This window comes from Salvelinus fontinalis, chromosome 10 (assembly GCF_029448725.1).
Source record: "Salvelinus fontinalis isolate EN_2023a chromosome 10, ASM2944872v1, whole genome shotgun sequence".
In the NCBI taxonomy this organism is placed as follows: Eukaryota; Metazoa; Chordata; class Actinopteri; order Salmoniformes; family Salmonidae; genus Salvelinus; species Salvelinus fontinalis.
Genome location: NC_074674.1, coordinates 22,411,126 through 22,428,698, shown reverse-complemented (window position 1 = coordinate 22,428,698; position 17,573 = coordinate 22,411,126). Strand labels below are relative to the sequence as shown.

The following is a 17,573-nucleotide window of genomic DNA, read 5'->3' as shown; positions in this document are numbered from 1 at the left end:
CAAGGCTGGTAGGGCTTTGGCAGTAAAGGGGGGACAGCAGTGTAGGATGTCGGTCTGGGTAGGAAGGTTACACTTCCAAGCTGCGCAGAGGTGGCACTGGATGTCTAGCTCTCTATTTGGGGAAATGTTGGTGTTCCATTAGCTCAAAGTTCACTGCTTCTGAGAAAACCGCTCCTCTTTTTGGTCCGTGTGGCGCGTTCCACACAGTAATGTCTTCCAGATGACAGTTGTCTCCAGCCTACACGGGAGAGCATGTTTGGTGGTTAAAGGTCTCTCTCTCTTCTGATGCAGTCGGTTCACACGCAACCGGACAGAGTTTTTCCACAGTGTCCGGTGTGAAACGAGGACATGGCAATACATATGGCGGATAATTATTTAGCCTAGCAAGCAGCCTCCTGGGGGAGCGAACGTTTCCAGGCTAATGACCGGTGTGTATCCGTAGATGGCAATGCTAGATGCCCACTTTCATGCCCGTTTACAAAAAAGTTAAACAATTTCAGGGTAGAGAGCGAGAGGGGGGAAAGAAAATGTAAAAGGGTCTCCATTCATGGTTGTCTGCATTTGAAACTGCAGACTCAAAGCTTCGAACAGTTGGCCCTTTCAGAAAAGTGCCCTTTTTAAAAATAACCTTTTTTGCAAATCCAAATAAAATCTGTGCCAGCCCCCGGAGCCTTTCATGTCCACCACACCTGAATGCTAAGATTTAATGAGAAGAAGAGAAAAAAACCTGGCTAGACCTGGCTTGGCTCAGACCTGGCTTTCCTCAGACCTGGCTTGCCTCATGCATATCACTGGGTGTTTGCTTGGTCCAACCCAGCGTAACCTTAATGGTATCTACTGGTCAGCACCTCTCTAACCTGAATCGGTCGGTTGTGCACGGTTGCCTTTTGGTCTCTCCACCACTCCTTTGGTCTGGTGTCTTCTCTATACCTTTTTGAAGTTGCGCTCCAGTCCCAAATCGCCCTTCCTGCCCATTTGAAAGGCACAGCCGCTCTCTGCCCACCATGTGAACGCATGGCATAGTGGGATTATTATATTAATAGCTTGCCTGAGGGCAAGGGGTGGGGATGGAGGCCATCTTGGTGGTGGAACTGAAGTGTGGAGGCCCAAAATGGACCCCTTTGTGTCTTGTTAGAGGGTGGGAGAGATTGACTCTTGCATATAACCAACAAGGGCTTGGTTAAACAAGGGTTGGGCGATTTTAAAAATGAAAGAAGACTGAATTTCAATTCACTTCCTGATACGTTTTAAATGAAATTGACCCCAACCAACCTCCAACTCATAACCTCCCAGTCTGTCTTTCTCTTAGCCTTCACCATGTTGTTACCTATTGAATCCCGAAGAGGACCTTTTTAAGTGAAAATGACAGAAACTAAAATACTGAACCACTATTCCTCTCTTCTTCTCTTGTCTTCCAGGCTCAGCCCTACTGGACCTGACGGAGCAGTTTTCCCTCCCGGAGACGGCTCCCCCCATGCTGGCCAGGCTGCTGGAGGCCATTGAGAAGAAAGGTGAGCTGAGCTGGCCAGTACACACCGGACTAATACAGAAAATGGCCTATATTTGCATTCTAGAAGATTCACTGCTTGTTTATCAACAACATGATTTCAATTCGTTGGGGCGGCAGGTAGCCTAGTGGTTAGAGGCAGGTAGCCTAGTGGTTAGAGGCAGGTAGCCTAGTGGTTAGAGGCAGGTAGCCTAGTGGTTAGAGGCAGGTAGCCTAGTAACCGATAGGTTGCTAGAACGAATCCCAGAGCTGACAAGGTTAAAAATCTGTCTTTCTGCCCCTGAATAAGAGTTAACCCACTCTTCTTAGGCTGTCATTGTAAATAAGAATTTGTTCTTTACTGACGTGCGTAGTTAAATTAAGGTTAAATAAAACATTTAAAAATAAATATATATATATATATATCCTTTAATGTGTTTTTCTACTTAAATCTGAATAGTTTTCATAGTGATTTTTATGGACTTTCTAGGAATCAAAGTAATTGCATGTCAGCTATGCGCTTTCCAGGAATCAAAGTAATTGCATTTTAGCTAGTGGCTTATCATGTGCTCCTTGATTTGGCGTAGGTCTGGACAATCCAACTCTGTACAGGACCTTCACAGCCGGTGGTGGACTAGATGTCAGACAGTGCTTTGACACTGGTGAGCGGAATTCTTCTTGTTCACTTATTTCCACCCAAATTCAACGTCTCTTTTTATTTCAAAAAAGTGTGTTTTTTTATATATAAAGCAGTTAGACCTTGAGCTAATGTGTGTGTTGTGTTCAGATCCTCCCTCAGCAGACCTGGACCAGATGGACCTGCAGATGTTGTGTGATGGTCTGAGTCGGTACCTGCAGGACCTTCCCCAGCCTGTCATCCTACCAGCCATTTACACTCAGCTGGTCCACACCGCCCAAGGTACACGCACACACACACACATACGCACATACGCACACACATACGCACATACGCACACGCACACATACACACACACTAAACACTGCTATTCACTCTCGTCAGAATACACCACATGATTACAACCATTATTCTATAGCACCCAGTGTTTCCTTGCTGTTTTACTCGAAAGTGTGTCGAGTCAAAATCAACATGTTGGTTAGAGGTTGAAATTCGTTTTAGCTCTCAGCAATCATGCCGAATATTTGAATATAGGCTTTCAGTGGGCCGTGCCCCAACCTAAAGGTACACAGCAGCCCTAACCTAATCTTCCATTGGCCGGACGATGGAACACTCTGTACTTTGAGATTGGAGAGGGAACCCAGAGGACTTATAACTAGTGTCAATATCCACCGTTGGCCCTTACACAGAGAGAGGACACACTATCCCTTTCTCTATCGCTCTCTTTCTCCCTTCCCCCATTTCTTAGGTTCGCTCTCTCTGTCTTGGGTTGTCTGTCTGTTTCTCTCTCTCTCGCCTTCTGTCTCTCAACTGCTGAACCTCTGTCCCTCCCTTCTCTGTATCTCTACATCTGTCGTGGGTTCTCTCCTTCTCCCTCCCTTTGTTCTGTTCTTCAGTGCTCGCAGGATTATCGTTCTGTCACACGGCCAGAAACAGGATATCTGTGGTTAATAGCAACTAAAATAAGCCTGAGGGTTTATCTCCCACATTTCAGTGCTAGCCAATCATCTGCAAGTGTACCTTGCACTCCTCACTCATTGTCGAGCACACACAATCTCAATGTGGTTTTCAAACCCGACTACTGCACACAGGGCTCTTTTTTCCCCCCCGCCATCCCATTGGTCGAAGGGAAGCCTGCTCGCCTCACACCTCTGTAGCTACAACTGAGGGACCTTTTGGAAGGGTTTTGTCAGTGTGACATTCCTTCTTATCTGACACCTGTGTGTGTGTGTGTGTGTGTGTGTTGGTCCCACAGAGGTGCAGAGCCCTGAGGAGTGTGCCCAGCAGCTGCGTCACATCGCCAGCGCACCCAGCCTTCCGGCCCAGTACTGGCTCACCTTCCACTGCCTGCTGCGCCACTGGTCCCGGGTGTGTCACAATGCACCCAAGAACCTGCTCAGCTCCCGCACGCTCGGTGAGATCTTCAGCCCGATGCTCTTCAGACAGCAGGCTGCCAGGTGGGTGGAAGAGACAGACAGGCACACGGACGGAAAGGCACACAGACAGATCTGACTGACGCTGTCTGGCGGACGCGCTGGCTGGCTGACTGACTGACTGACTGGCGCACGCTCGCAGACTGACTGACTGACTGGCGCACGCTCACTGACTGACTGACAGTCTACGAGCGTGCGCTTGACTGACTGACTGACTGGCGCTCACTGACTGACTGGTGCACGCTCACTGACTGACTGACTGACTGGTGCACGCTCACTGACTGACTGACTGACTGACTGGCGCACGCTCGCAGTCAGTCAGTCAGTCTGCGAGCGTGCGCCAGTCAGTCAGTCTGCGAGCGTGCGCCAGTCAGTCAGTCTGCGAGCGTGCGCCAGTCAGTCAGTCAGTCTGCGAGCGTGCGCCAGTCAGTCAGTCAGTCTGCGAGCGTGCGCCAGTCAGTCAGTCAGTCTGCGAGCGTGCGCCAGTCAGTCAGTCAGTCTGCGAGCGTGCGCCAGTCAGTCAGTCAGTCTGCGAGCGTGCGCCAGTCAGTCAGTCAGTCTGCGAGCGTGCGCCAGTCAGTCAGTCAGTCTGCGAGCGTGCGCCAGTCAGTCAGTCAGTCTGCGAGCGTGCGCCAGTCAGTCAGTCAGTCTGCGAGCGTGCGCCAGTCAGTCAGTCAGTCTGCGAGCGTGCGCCAGTCAGTCAGTCAGTCTGCGAGCGTGCGCCAGTCAGTCAGTCAGTCTGCGAGCGTGCGCCAGTCAGTCAGTCAGTCTGCGAGCGTGCGCCAGTCAGTCAGTCAGTCTGCGAGCGTGCGCCAGTCAGTCAGTCAGTCTGCGAGCGTGCGCCAGTCAGTCAGTCAGTCTGCGAGCGTGCGCCAGTCAGTCAGTCAGTCTGCGAGCGTGCGCCAGTCAGTCAGTCAGTCTGCGAGCGTGCGCCAGTCAGTCAGTCAGTCTGCGAGCGTGCGCCAGTCAGTCAGTCAGTCTGCGAGCGTGCGCCAGTCAGTCAGTCAGTCTGCGAGCGTGCGCCAGTCAGTCAGTCAGTCAGTCTGCGAGCGTGCGCCAGTCAGTCAGTCAGTCAGTCTGCGAGCGTGCGCCAGTCAGTCAGTCAGTCAGTCTGCGAGCGTGCGCCAGTCAGTCAGTCAGTCAGTCTGCGAGCGTGCGCCAGTCAGTCAGTCAGTCTGCGAGCGCCAGTCAGTCAGTCAGTCAGTCTGCGTGCGCCAGTCAGTCAGTCAGTCAGTCTGCGTGCGCCAGTCAGTCAGTCAGTCAGTCTGCGTGCGCCAGTCAGTCAGTCAGTCAGTCTGCGTGCGCCAGTCAGTCAGTCAGTCAGTCTGCGTGTGCCAGTCAGTCAGTCCGTCAGTCAGTCTGCGTGCGCCAGTCAGTCAGTCCGTCAGTCAGTCTGCGAGCGTGCGCCAGTCAGTCCGTCAGTCAGTCTGCGAGCGTGCGTGCGCCAGTCAGTCAGTCAGTCTGCGAGCGTGCGTGCGCCAGTCAGTCAGTCAGTCTGCGAGCGTGCGCCAGTCAGTCAGTCAGTCTGCGAGCGTGCGCCAGTCAGTCAGTCAGTCTGCGAGCGTGCGCCAGTCAGTCAGTCAGTCTGCGAGCGTGCGCCAGTCAGTCAGTCAGTCTGCGAGCGTGCGCCAGTCAGTCAGTCAGTCTGCGAGCGTGCGCCAGTCAGTCAGTCAGTCTGCGAGCGTGCGCCAGTCAGTCAGTCAGTCTGCGAGCGTGCGCCAGTCAGTCAGTCAGTCTGCGAGCGTGCGCCAGTCAGTCAGTCAGTCTGCGAGCGTGCGCCAGTCAGTCAGTCAGTCTGCGAGCGTGCGCCAGTCAGTCAGTCAGTCTGCGAGCGTGCGCCAGTCAGTCAGTCAGTCAGTCTGCGAGCGTGCGCCAGTCAGTCAGTCAGTCAGTCTGCGAGCGTGCGCCAGTCAGTCAGTCAGTCAGTCTGCGAGCGTGCGCCAGTCAGTCAGTCAGTCTGCGAGCGTGCGCCAGTCAGTCAGTCAGTCAGTCTGCGTGCGCCAGTCAGTCAGTCAGTCAGTCTGCGTGCGCCAGTCAGTCAGTCAGTCAGTCTGCGTGCGTGCGCCAGTCAGTCAGTCAGTCTGCGAGCGTGCGCCAGTCAGTCAGTCAGTCTGCGAGCGTGCGCCAGTCAGTCAGTCAGTCAGTCTGCGAGCGTGCGCCAGTCAGTCAGTCAGTCAGTCTGCGAGCGTGCGCCAGTCAGTCAGTCAGTCAGTCTGCGAGCGTGCGCCAGTCAGTCAGTCAGTCAGTCTGCGAGCGTGCGCCAGTCAGTCAGTCTGCGAGCGTGCGCCAGTCAGTCAGTCAGTCAGTCTGCGAGCGTGCGCCAGTCAGTCAGTCAGTCAGTCTGCGAGCGTGCGCCAGTCAGTCAGTCAGTCAGTCTGCGAGCGTGCGCCAGTCAGTCAGTCAGTCAGTCTGCGTGCGCCAGTCAGTCAGTCAGTCAGTCAGTCTGCGTGCGCCAGTCAGTCAGTCAGTCAGTCTGCGTGCGCCAGTCAGTCAGTCAGTCAGTCTGCGTGCGCCAGTCAGTCAGTCAGTCTGCGTGCGCCAGTCAGTCAGTCAGTCAGTCTGCGTGCGCCAGTCAGTCAGTCAGTCAGTCTGCGTGTGCCAGTCAGTCAGTCAGTCAGTCTGCGTGCGCCAGTCAGTCCTTCAGTCAGTCTGCGTGCGCCAGTCAGTCAGTCCGTCAGTCAGTCTGCGAGCGTGCGCCAGTCAGTCCGTCAGTCAGTCAGTCTGCGAGCGTGCGTGCGCCAGTCAGTCAGTCAGTCTGCGAGCGTGCGTGCGCCAGTCAGTCTGCGAGCGTGCGCCAGTCAGTCAGTCAGTCTGCGAGCGTGCGCCAGTCAGTCAGTCAGTCAGTCTGCGAGCGTGCGCCAGTCAGTCAGTCAGTCAGTCTGCGAGCGTGCGCCAGTCAGTCAGTCAGTCAGTCTGCGAGCGTGCGCCAGTCAGTCAGTCAGTCAGTCAGTCTGCGAGCGTGCGCCAGTCAGTCAGTCAGTCAGTCTGCGAGCGTGCGCCAGTCAGTCAGTCAGTCAGTCTGCGAGCGTGCGCCAGTCAGTCAGTCAGTCTGCGAGCGTGCGCCAGTCAGTCAGTCAGTCTGCGAGCGTGCGCCAGTCAGTCAGTCAGTCTGCGAGCGTGCGCCAGTCAGTCAGTCTGCGAGCGTGCGCCAGTCAGTCAGTCAGTCTGCGAGCGTGCGCCAGTCAGTCAGTCAGTCAGTCTGCGAGCGTGCGCCAGTCAGTCAGTCAGTCAGTCTGCGAGCGTGCGCCAGTCAGTCAGTCAGTCAGTCTGCGAGCGTGCGCCAGTCAGTCAGTCAGTCAGTCTGCGAGCGTGCGCCAGTCAGTCAGTCAGTCAGTCTGCGAGCGTGCGCCAGTCAGTCAGTCAGTCAGTCTGCGAGCGTGCGCCAGTCAGTCAGTCAGTCAGTCTGCGAGCGTGCGCCAGTCAGTCAGTCAGTCAGTCTGCGAGCGTGCGCCAGTCAGTCAGTCAGTCTGCGAGCGTGCGCCAGTCAGTCAGTCTGCGAGCGTGCGCCAGACTGACTGACTGGCGCACACTGACTGGCGCACACTGACTGACTGACTGACTGACTGACTGACTGACTGACTGACTGACTGACTGACTGACTGACTGACTGACTGACTGGCTGACTGATGCACGCGCGCTCGCAGACTGGCTGTGAAAGGATTAGGTTGGGAAGCTTTTCTATTTGCTAACTGTGATGTAGCAATTAAAGGAGCCAGGCTTGAAGTCCCGTCAGTTAGAGACCGAGAGAAAGAGGGAGAGAGAGAGACCAAGCACAGATTAACCAGAGCAGCAGGGCCAGTCAGCTGGCTGGAAAATCACAGACTCAATTTGACTTTCATTTCGTCCTTTTTTTTTTTCTCCTTCTACTTGTTCACATCATCAGCTGTGAGTCCAGCCCAGATGCTCACATCAAGATCATCGAGACCCTTGTGACCAGCGAATGGACAGAAGCCCAGGCTGCTCCAGGTAAGAAAACACACATTCCTCTTCTATTATTCAGCATGTAGTATGCTCTTCTGGTTGGGGGTGTATGCAGAGCTATAGAGTGACTGTCTCTGTATCTCAGTTCTATATTTAAAGCGAAACTAATGCCCATCCCTGCCTCTGTGAAAGCAATTTACGTTTGTGTACTGTGTTATAGAAAGTTAAGACTGCATAATCACACTGCACTGTGCACAAACAGGTCGCTATTGTGGAACAAAAATCGCTACTTCAATATTTATAACATTTTTCTATTTTAAATATCACTACGCTGTTTTTGATATACCACGGCAAATGACTACAAAGCAATATTAAAATATTAATATTAAAAGCTTTTATTAAACACATTATTTTCCATTGGTTCTAGCCTAGCATTTGGTTTGCTTCGTGTATACTTAGCGTTGGAACCTGCAAAGCATTCTCCTGAGATTTTGGTAATGAGCCTCTGTATCTACTTCCCCCGGAGTCAGATGAGCTTGTGGAGACTGTCCAGTCTGTCCAGTATGTTAGAGGCAGTTTCGTGAGCCAATGCTAACTCCCATTAGCTCAATGACTGGAAGTCTATGGTATCTAACTAACAGTTATGCAAATTGCTAAATATACAGTGTATTCCGAAAGTATGCACACGCCTTGACTTTTTCCACATTTTGTTACTTTACAGTCTTGTTCTAAAATTGATTTAAATCATTTCAAATCCTTATCAATACCCCATAATGACAAAGCAAAAAGTAGTTTTTGGACATTTTTGCGCATGTATTAAATACAAAAACAGATACCTTATTTACATAAGTATTCATACCCTTTGGTGAATCCTATTTCCATTGATCGTCCTTGATGTCTCAACAACTTGATTGGAGTCCACTTGTGGTAATTTCATTTGATTGGACATGATTTGGAAGGGCACACACCTGTCTATATAAGATCCCAATGTTGACAGTGCATGTCGGAGAAAAAACCACGCCACGAGGTCGAATGAATTGTCTGTAGAGCTCCTCGACAGGATTGTGTCGAGGCAAAGATCTGGGGAAGGGTACCAAAACAGTTCTGCACCATCGAAGATCCCAGAGAACACAGTGGCCTCCTCCATTCTTAACTGGAAGAATTTAGGAACCACCAAGACTCTTCCTAGAGCTGGCCGCCCTGCCAAACTGAGCAATCGGGGGAGAAGGGCCTTGGTCAGGGAGGTGACCAAGAACCCAATAGTCACTCTGACAGAGCTTTAGAGTTCCTCTTTGGAGATGGGAGAACCTTCCAGAAGTACAACCATCTCTGCAGCACTCCACCAATCAGGCCTTTATGGTAGAGTGGCCAGACGGAAGCCACTCCTCTGTAAAAGGCACATGACAGCCTGCTTGGCGTTTGCCAAAAGGAACCAAAAGGACTCTCAGACAATGAGAAGCAAGATTCTCTGATGAAACCAAGATTGAACTATTTTGGCCTGAATGCCAATCGTCACTTCTGGAGGAAACCTAGAACCGTCCCTACGGTGTAGCATGGTGGTGGCATCATCATGCTGTGGGGATGTTTTTCAGAGGCAGGGACTGGGAGACTAGTCAGGATCAAGGGAAAGATGAACGGAGCAAAGTACAGAGATCCTTGATGACAACCTGCTCCAGATGGCTCAGGACCTCAGACTCAGGCGGAGGTTCATCTTCCAACAGGACTACGACCCTAATCACACAGCCAAGACAATGCAGGTCTCTGAATGTCCTTGAGTGGCCCAGCCAGAGCCCGGACTTGAACCCGATTGAACATCTCTGGAGAGACCTGAAAATAGCTGTGCAGTGACGCTCCCCATCCAATCTGACAGAGCTTGAGAGGATCTGTAGAGCAGAATGGGAGAAACTCCCCCAAATACAGGTGTGCCAAGCTTGTAGCGTCCTACCCAAGAATAGTCAAGCCTGTAATCGCTGCCAAAGGTGCTTCAACAAAGTACTGAGTAAAGGGACTGAATACGTATGTAAATGGGATATTTCAGGTTTGTTTTTTGATTTTGCAAAAATGTCTATAAACCTGTTTTTGCTTTGTCATTATAGGATATTGTGTGTAGATTGATGAGGGGGGAAAAACATTTGAATCAATTTTAGAATAAAATAAAGTTTTTGAATAAAATGTGAAACAAGTCAAGGGGTCTGAATACTTTCCGAAAGCACTGTATCTTAGACTAAGGCTGCAGGGTTAAAGGCATTGGGAAGCCCTTTATCTTCTTCCCAGTCAGTTGAACTCGTGGATACCACTTGAATGTTTTTGCAATTTGCATAACTGTTAGTTAGATAGCCATAGACTTCCAGTCGTTGCGCTAACGCTAGTTAGCATTGGCTCGCAAAACTACTTCTAACATCCTTCATACTTGATGCAGAGACACAAAAATGGTAACCACAAGTTCATGTGACTCTGGGGAAGCATATAACATGCTTCATTGCCAACATCCTAAAGTGTCCCTTTAACCCATAGTAGTGTCTCAATAATGGGATCTTAAACTGTGTTGCGTAAGAAGGGGTTGTGTTCATTTTTGGTCTGGTGCCGAGGATAGAGCCACCTTCCCCTTTCGAACAGGAAATCAGTGGTTTGTTGAGATCAAAGATCAGGTTTTTAGGTATATTCCATCAAACGTGCTGTGCACAGAAGAACCCTCGATTTAATTATGTTAGACTTTGTACCGTGGCACTGAGAACTAAAGTTTTAACATTTCATAAATTCAGGTTGTGACGGAATAAAACCATGATATATATATTTCACATAATCGGTGGGGTGTGGACTAAGCTAACGTTCTCTAGAAACTAGCAGTCTGGTGTGGGAGTGCACAATGTTGCGTGGCACGGTTGTGCTCTTACAGTTGCTTGTTGAAACAGCCTTTAGGCAGCCCGGGGGCCCATTGCCTGGCTGTCACTGTTTTAAAAAGTTTTATTATCTGTCGGGGCCTATTTATAACATCCACCTCGCATGGGCTGCTGTCTGTAGTTCACACCTGCAGGAGCAATGGGCCGACGGGAGAGGTGGGCGGGCTGGTGGGCAAGGACGAGCACGAACACTCAACACCGCACGCTTTGACTTCTCTTTCTGCTGAACCAGCCAGGTCCCTTCCTGTGTCAAACCCACACACACACACACACACACACACACACACTATGTGCCATGCACCGACACTCGTGAAACACGCATACATGCCGGGTAGATTGGACTCGGAGGGGAGCAGTTTGGCATTCAGTTGTTTAACACCACGTGTGTACGTGGGGATCTTTTGAGAGCACGTGTGAGACTTTCTACGAAAGTGTGGGTATGTATACTGTCTGCAAATACGTGTTTCTCTGAATGATAGCCTGTCTGTGTGCCTCCTCCCAGTTACTGGGAGCCTATTTTTAAGTAAGCAGCCAAAGGCCACTTAGATTTGGTTGGCTGGAAACTCGGTCCTTTGCACAGAGCACCTCTTGTTACACCACGATCAGACTGACGGCGTCATTGTGTTTTGGTACACCAGAAGTACATTCATTTCCAATGGAGCGCTGCAGTTTCAGTGCATTCTGTGTGGCGCGTACGTTGGATTTATCCAACACGTAAGAAATTGTATGCGTCAACTTGACAGAAATAGTAGAATAAAGGCGAAATATTGAACTTTTGTTACACACACATTCACAAATGTTTGGATTACATATTGAAAAAATGTTTGACTGCTGAATTTATTTACACATCATTGATGCGATGACACTGTCGGGGAGATTGAGGCGTTAGCCCGGCGGCTGCTCCCACTTCCTAGGCCCACATTGCTCTCCCCTCTGCCTCACCCTTCTAACCCCTCCCTCCCCGCTGGCTCCTTCCACACGCCCCTCCCAGCCCCAAAGTGCCCAGCTCAGCAAATATTTGAACCTGTGCGAGTTAATCATACGACTGAACCCCCCCCCCCCCCCCTCCTTCGGTCGGCACTAGGGCCAGGTTTCAGAGTGGACAGACAGGGTCAACAGCAAGGCAGCAGCTCAGCCAGTCATTAGAGCCACTGAACACGGCAATTGGCACGTGTGCTTTTCTGTTGCTCATTAGAAAAAGGACATTTCAGTCTTGGAAGTAGCCTATTTCCTATTCCTCAAAATCCCCTGAATGAATCTAATGTAACTCGAGAAATCTGTAATTAATTTCGACTAATTTGCGGAGGATGTTTTAGTTGAGCTATTTTACATCTAACTAAGGTGTTTGGTGGGTGCAGTATTTCTCACGTTAAAAGAGGCACGATGTGTAAACAATGTAAACAAAGTCTGGCTACTGGGCAGGTCTGTCTCACTGTCTATGCTTTTGGATATAGAGCAGTCACTGCAGCTGTTCACCCCATGTTAGTCGGCAAATATAAATCGTCAAATCACAGCCCAACCTTCATATACCTGTTGTGACCAAAATTATCCTATTTACACCTTGAAGTAAATTTTGACACTAGAATAACGGTTTCTGACTCATATCGATGTCACATAGGTCGTTTTCAAAGGGTTTCGTTGCTTTTTGAAGGGAATTGCTCTTTAACCAGCGGTCCGCACGCGCACAGCCCTCCTCAGCCTGGCATAACATTTAGAGAGGGAGGGTGGGAGGGGGGAGGGGGAGCTGTACAGAGAGGCACACAGCCCTCTCTCACTGTTACACCACCCGTGTCAGATCAAGGAGCAAGCCAGGCAGTCAGGCAAGCACCTGCCTCCAAGCCAAGCCAGAGAGTTACCGGATTACCTGGATTTCATTAAGTACCGCTGAACGGACCGTCACCTCTCTAAGAACCAAAGTAAAATAATCTTGTTTAAGCCACGGAATGGATATTTTCAGAAGGACTTGAGAGTTTTCTAGCTAGAGCTCTGTCTGTTTGGATTTTACACGCCGTTATTGGGAGAATTAAACAAAGACTCACCACTGGTGCCTTATACCAGAACATGCACAATTTGCAACGTAAGTTTGAGATCTTGAATCGTTGCAAATCTGACACACTGGATAAGTTTAAAGGGTTTATTGCTAATGCAAGGGCTTCATCAAAACCTTGAGACAATGAATTTGCTAGATAGATGAATAGGCCAGATAGAAAATGGAAAGTAAATGTGCTGGGTAACAGTGGAGCAGGCTATGAGACAGAAACGAGACTGACAGGTTTTGTTTTTTTATGGCCAATCTCCTGGAGCTGTCAAGAGAACAGGTTTTCCTCAAGCCATTGCTCGCGCGCTCTCCGCTGCTGTACTTTTAGACGCTGTTGGTTCATACAGGCCCCATATATCACCCTGCTGTCTTTCTGTGTGGTCAGGACAGCACGCTGATTTATCTAGGGACAACAGTGCAGCATTTTCCATTTAGACTGTACCGTTTCAGAGGCAATTTTAGAGGCCTCAATCGGAATATGATTAACTACCGAGCAAAAATAAATAAGCCCATGAATATGAAGCACAAGTTGAATACTGTAGGATTTTCTTTACTTGAATTTAGTGCGTACATGTAGCTAACTATTCTTTAAATGAGATCACATGCCCTTAAAAAGGTAATACCAAGCTAAACTGTCCTCCTTATCACTCCGATAAGCTTTTATCTGGTATACTTTCAGTCAGTGGCCTATTTCATCATTCCCAAGCTGCCTTTGGAAAGACTCCATTCCCCCCTCTTCCTCCCAATAATCCCCCCCCCCCCCCCCCCTCCCGGAGAATTACTGGTGTATTTTGGAGCCTCCGGGTGACTGGTGGTGGTAAGTGGGTGGCTGTGACCGGGGCAAAGGCTTTAGGACGTGTAGTGGAGCTGCTCAGCCTGGCCTGCCTACGTGCCGCAGCAGCAGAGCTGGTTTTGTCTCTGTGCCAACAGTGGGCTGGACTAAACCGGTACACGACACGTGCGGGGAGGAGGGATTGAGCAATCTGCGGGAGGGAGGGCTGAGCGCTACAGAGCAGGAGAGGCAGAGAGAAGGCTGCAGATTCGTTTCACTCCAGCTGCGTTAGATCTAAGAGAAGATGTTCGCAGTAGCTATAGTCGGATCTATCTCTGGAAAGGATGCTGTGTACTTAAACAGATTATTATAGGGCTATTTTAGCCTGTGTGTGTTCTAGTCTATATAGACACTGATTTGCACTACATGGACTGTGCACATTGAGGGGTAGCAGCAGCAACTTAAAATGGGAAAAGGCCAGTGAGCTTTCAAAATGACATCATCGCTTTCAGGAAATGAAAGATGCAGGAGTTGTTGTTGACAGTCCCCCCCCGCGCTATTGGCTGTGGTAAGTGATGTAACACATTACTGAGCAAGGAAGCAGGCAAGCTGCCTTTAAAGACGGCTTTTTAAAATGGGTTTTTGAGGTGGTCGTACGAAGAGAGCAGGGCTCCATTCAGAACGGATTACGATTGTATCATTCAAATGTGCAACAAGGCTGTCTCTGAAACATGGGAGGATTTGGAGGACTCTTGTCCGAGACCCGATTTTGACGTCGGTTCTGAACCTTTATTTTACCTAGAGCTGGACCCTCCAGGTAGGCAAACTGACTTAGCTCATTAGCGCTGGGTGTTGCATGACAAGTCTGTCTCAATGCGTGCTGAGACATTGTATGGCAGGGGTACGATGGTCTAAGGCTAGCAGCAGCAGCGCAGGAAGTTCCCAAGGCAAATGTGAGCTCTGGTGGCGGTGAAATGTCACCTTGGCTGTCAGCCCAAACTGCTGCTTGCATTGCCATACCCTCTGGCCATCTCTGATCACCTCTTCTGGATCCATGGATTTAGGCACTGCTGCAACCAGTAGGCTGTTGGAAAGATCCAGCTTTGGAGAAATACAGCTTAAGGGAACAGCACATTTGCATACATTATTCCATCGCCATGGATATGGCTCATGTTATAAATATGTATATTATGCCCATGGCTCGGTGTCTCTCCTGCTACGTTGAAGTCTGAGGTACACTGCAGCAAGACAGCAGGCAGATAGGGAACAAAGGGAGTGAAGCAGCTCTAGTGGTTTAAAAATAGCCTTCTGCCATTTCAGCTCAGCTCCCTCCTGCCTGCTCCTCTGAAAGAGTGGCAGCTATATCGAGTGAGCCTGAGTCACTCGTGTGATTAACCATTCCAATGCAGCGATTAGGGCTTATTGATTCTTAGTGCTAGCAGCATGGAATAGGAATGGGGGATCTGCGTTAGGGAGAATGCTGTTGCTAAGAAGGAACCATTTGGAAGAGAAGGGACTGGATGCGTTCAACGTGGTGATGTCTGAGGTTTTTTTGTCAATGGAGCTTGGTGGGTTCATTGGCGGTTATATTGGTGGATATGTGGCTGAGTTATAGGATTTACAGGATGATTCTGCAATGGTTTACAGCTTTTTGCATTTGAGCTGCAGGCTCAAAGCTGCGCTCCATTTAGGTCTGAAATTTTGCAGTGTCATTTATTTTTTCCCTTTTTTTGTGGCCGTTTTGCAGAAAGGCAGAGATGATCTGTTTACGATGTAATTGGGGCAACAGATGGGGTTGATTTCTCGTTGTTGCGATTTATGGTTAGGTCCCAACACGGGGGAGTGAAGGGGCTCTTTTTTCTTGAATGTAATCCATTCTCCCTTACTCTCTCTCTCAATGTTGGAGAGCAGTGGTATTATTTCAGCCCAATATAATCTAGTGGAGAGGATTGGAGGGAGAAAGCAGTATCCTCCCACTGTTCTAACTGCCGCAGACGTTTGATCAGGTTCAAATGGCTCTCTCTTAATCATCCACTAAGCAAATGGAATAATATTTGCCACTCGCAGAAATAGAGTAATATATATCATCTACAACCCCTTTCAGCTCCCCCCTGGCATACTGGCTTAGCATTACATTATATAGACGATACCAGGAGTGACAACACTCCTGATAACGGCATGCTCCTGTTTAATGCACTAGGCAATTGACTGTCTCATCATCACATGAACTAAGCAGCCATCTCTCTCCCCTCTCTAACAATACAGCCCTACCTCCCAAGCCGCCCAAACCCACGGCCCCTGCTGTCACTAACAACGGTATGAACAACAACATGGCGCTGCAGGACGGCGAATGGTACTGGGGAGACATCTCCCGCGAGGAGGTCAACGAGAAGCTGAGGGACACGGCCGACGGTACGTTCTTGGTCCGTGATGCCTCCACTAAGATGCACGGCGACTACACGCTCACGTTGAGGTAAGTCTTTTTCCTTCCCTCGAAAAAGACTCACTTTGCACATCCTCTATAACTAGTGTTTGTTGAATATTTCATTTGTATTTGGTCCCCCCTCCCTATTGGTCTCCACTTACAGAAAAGGGGGTAACAATAAGCTGATCAAGATATTCCACCGGGATGGGAAGTACGGCTTTTCGGACCCCCTGACCTTCAATTCAGTGGTGGAGCTCATCAACCACTACCGCAACGAGTCGCTGGCCCAATACAACCCCAAGCTAGACGTCAAGCTGCAGTTCCCCGTCTCCAAACACCAGCAGGTAACCGTCAGCATGATCATAAACATTATTTATTTACTTTTCACACAATGCGTCATAGCTCAAAAGCATTGGCAAATTAGTCAGTGTCAATCTACAACTCTACTCCATTTCTTCGCCTCCCCTCCTCAGGATCAGGTGGTGAAGGAGGACAACATCGAGGCTGTGGGGAAGAAGCTCCACGAGTACCACCAGCAGTACCAGGAGAAAAACCGAGAGTACGACCGCCTCTACGAGGAGTACACCAGGACGTCTCAGGAAATCCAAATGAAGAGGACAGCGATCGAAGCCTTCAACGAAACCATCAAGATCTTCGAGGAGCAGTGCCAAACGCAAGAGCGGTACAGCAAAGAATACATTGAGAAGTTCAGGAGGGAAGGCAATGACAAGGAGATCCAGAGGTAAGGACTTGATCTAGACCCCCCAAAAACTGCCAAAAAAATACAATTTGGACATTTTGTTTTCTTATCTGATCAATTTCTTAATGCTTCATAACTGAGTTATTGTTTTCTTCAGGATCATGGGCAACTATGAGAAACTGAAGTCTCGTATCAGTGAGATCGTGGACAGTAAGCGGCGTCTGGAGGAGGATCTGAAGAAGCAGGCCGCTGACTACCGAGAGATCGACAAACGGATGAACAGCATCAAGCCCGACCTCATCCAGCTCCGCAAAACCAGGGACCAGTATCTCATGTAAGTATCACCTCCTAGTTTCAAATCAATTCAAATCACTTTATTTTTCTGGTGATGGGAACGTCTTGTAAAGGTCTCAATACTTCCAGTCTCTAATCGGTCTTGTCATGGTTCTTGTGTTCCAGGTGGTTGACCCAGAAGGGTGTCAGGCAGAAGAAGCTCAACGAGTGGCTGGAAATCAAGAACGAGAACACAGAAGAGTGAGTATTCTAGACTGACCTTCCATACATTTTATGATCCTGGTTTCTAACGTTGACAGAGTTATGGGACAAGCAATGGGGAATCACATCGCACCATTGTTAAATAGTTTGCCATTCGATATCAAACTTTAAGTATCTAACTCCCTCCGTCCATCTATGTTCTCCAGTCAATACTCTATGGTGGATGACGATGAGGACCTCCCCCACCACGACGAGCGCTCCTGGAAGCTGGGCAACATCAACCGGCTGCAGGCTGAGGCACTCCTCCGGGGGAAGAGAGACGGAACATTCCTGGTCCGAGACAGCAGCAAGGCAGGATGCTACGCCTGCAGTGTTGTGTACGTATAAAGACCTTGTACTCCTTCTACTTTCCTACTATAGTATAGTCATGTAAGCATCTACCTGATCCTGAACTGCATTTGGTTACTGATGCAACATAATTTACCTCAGCGTTTGTACGGCTGTAGCTTGACAGTGTTCCCTTGAAGGATCAGACTGCTGCACTACACCCTTTCTGTTTAGCTCAACCTGAAGTCAAGCTGTTTGCTTCTACACTGTTCAGCACAGTATCGTTGGCACTGCAAACACCAATTCGGAGACTGTAGACTTTACAGGAACTGGTGTAGCCTTCAGTGTAGACACTGCAGCTCAACCATGTCTAGAGTGAACCTCGTGTGACCAAGGGCTTGATGATTAGTCACGTCGTAGAGTCAGGTGTGCCCTAGTG

General features: G+C 49.5%; 1 protein-coding gene across 5 annotated transcripts in view; it reads left to right on the top strand.

Moving 5' to 3' along the window:
- The window catches only part of LOC129863833 (phosphatidylinositol 3-kinase regulatory subunit alpha-like), a 41,523-nt gene that overhangs the window by 20,790 nt on the left and 3,160 nt on the right, over positions 1 to 17,573 (top strand). For 2 of the 5 annotated variants that reach the window (XM_055936132.1, XM_055936133.1), the window contains exons 3-13: positions 1,419 to 1,511; positions 2,074 to 2,148; positions 2,274 to 2,405; positions 3,379 to 3,580; positions 7,440 to 7,522; positions 15,453 to 15,660; positions 15,776 to 15,956; positions 16,086 to 16,354; positions 16,470 to 16,646; positions 16,772 to 16,846; positions 17,014 to 17,184. In XM_055936132.1, coding sequence (XP_055792107.1) covers positions 1,419 to 1,511; positions 2,074 to 2,148; positions 2,274 to 2,405; positions 3,379 to 3,580; positions 7,440 to 7,522; positions 15,453 to 15,660; positions 15,776 to 15,956; positions 16,086 to 16,354; positions 16,470 to 16,646; positions 16,772 to 16,846; positions 17,014 to 17,184 — 1,666 coding nt within the window. Of the gene's footprint in view, positions 1 to 1,418; positions 1,512 to 2,073; positions 2,149 to 2,273; positions 2,406 to 3,378; positions 3,581 to 7,439; positions 7,523 to 12,150; positions 12,455 to 13,418; positions 13,756 to 13,801; positions 14,005 to 15,452; positions 15,661 to 15,775; positions 15,957 to 16,085; positions 16,355 to 16,469; positions 16,647 to 16,771; positions 16,847 to 17,013; positions 17,185 to 17,573 lie in introns of those variants that run through there. The other 3 variants (XM_055936136.1, XM_055936135.1, XM_055936134.1) reach the window with 3 other exon arrangements.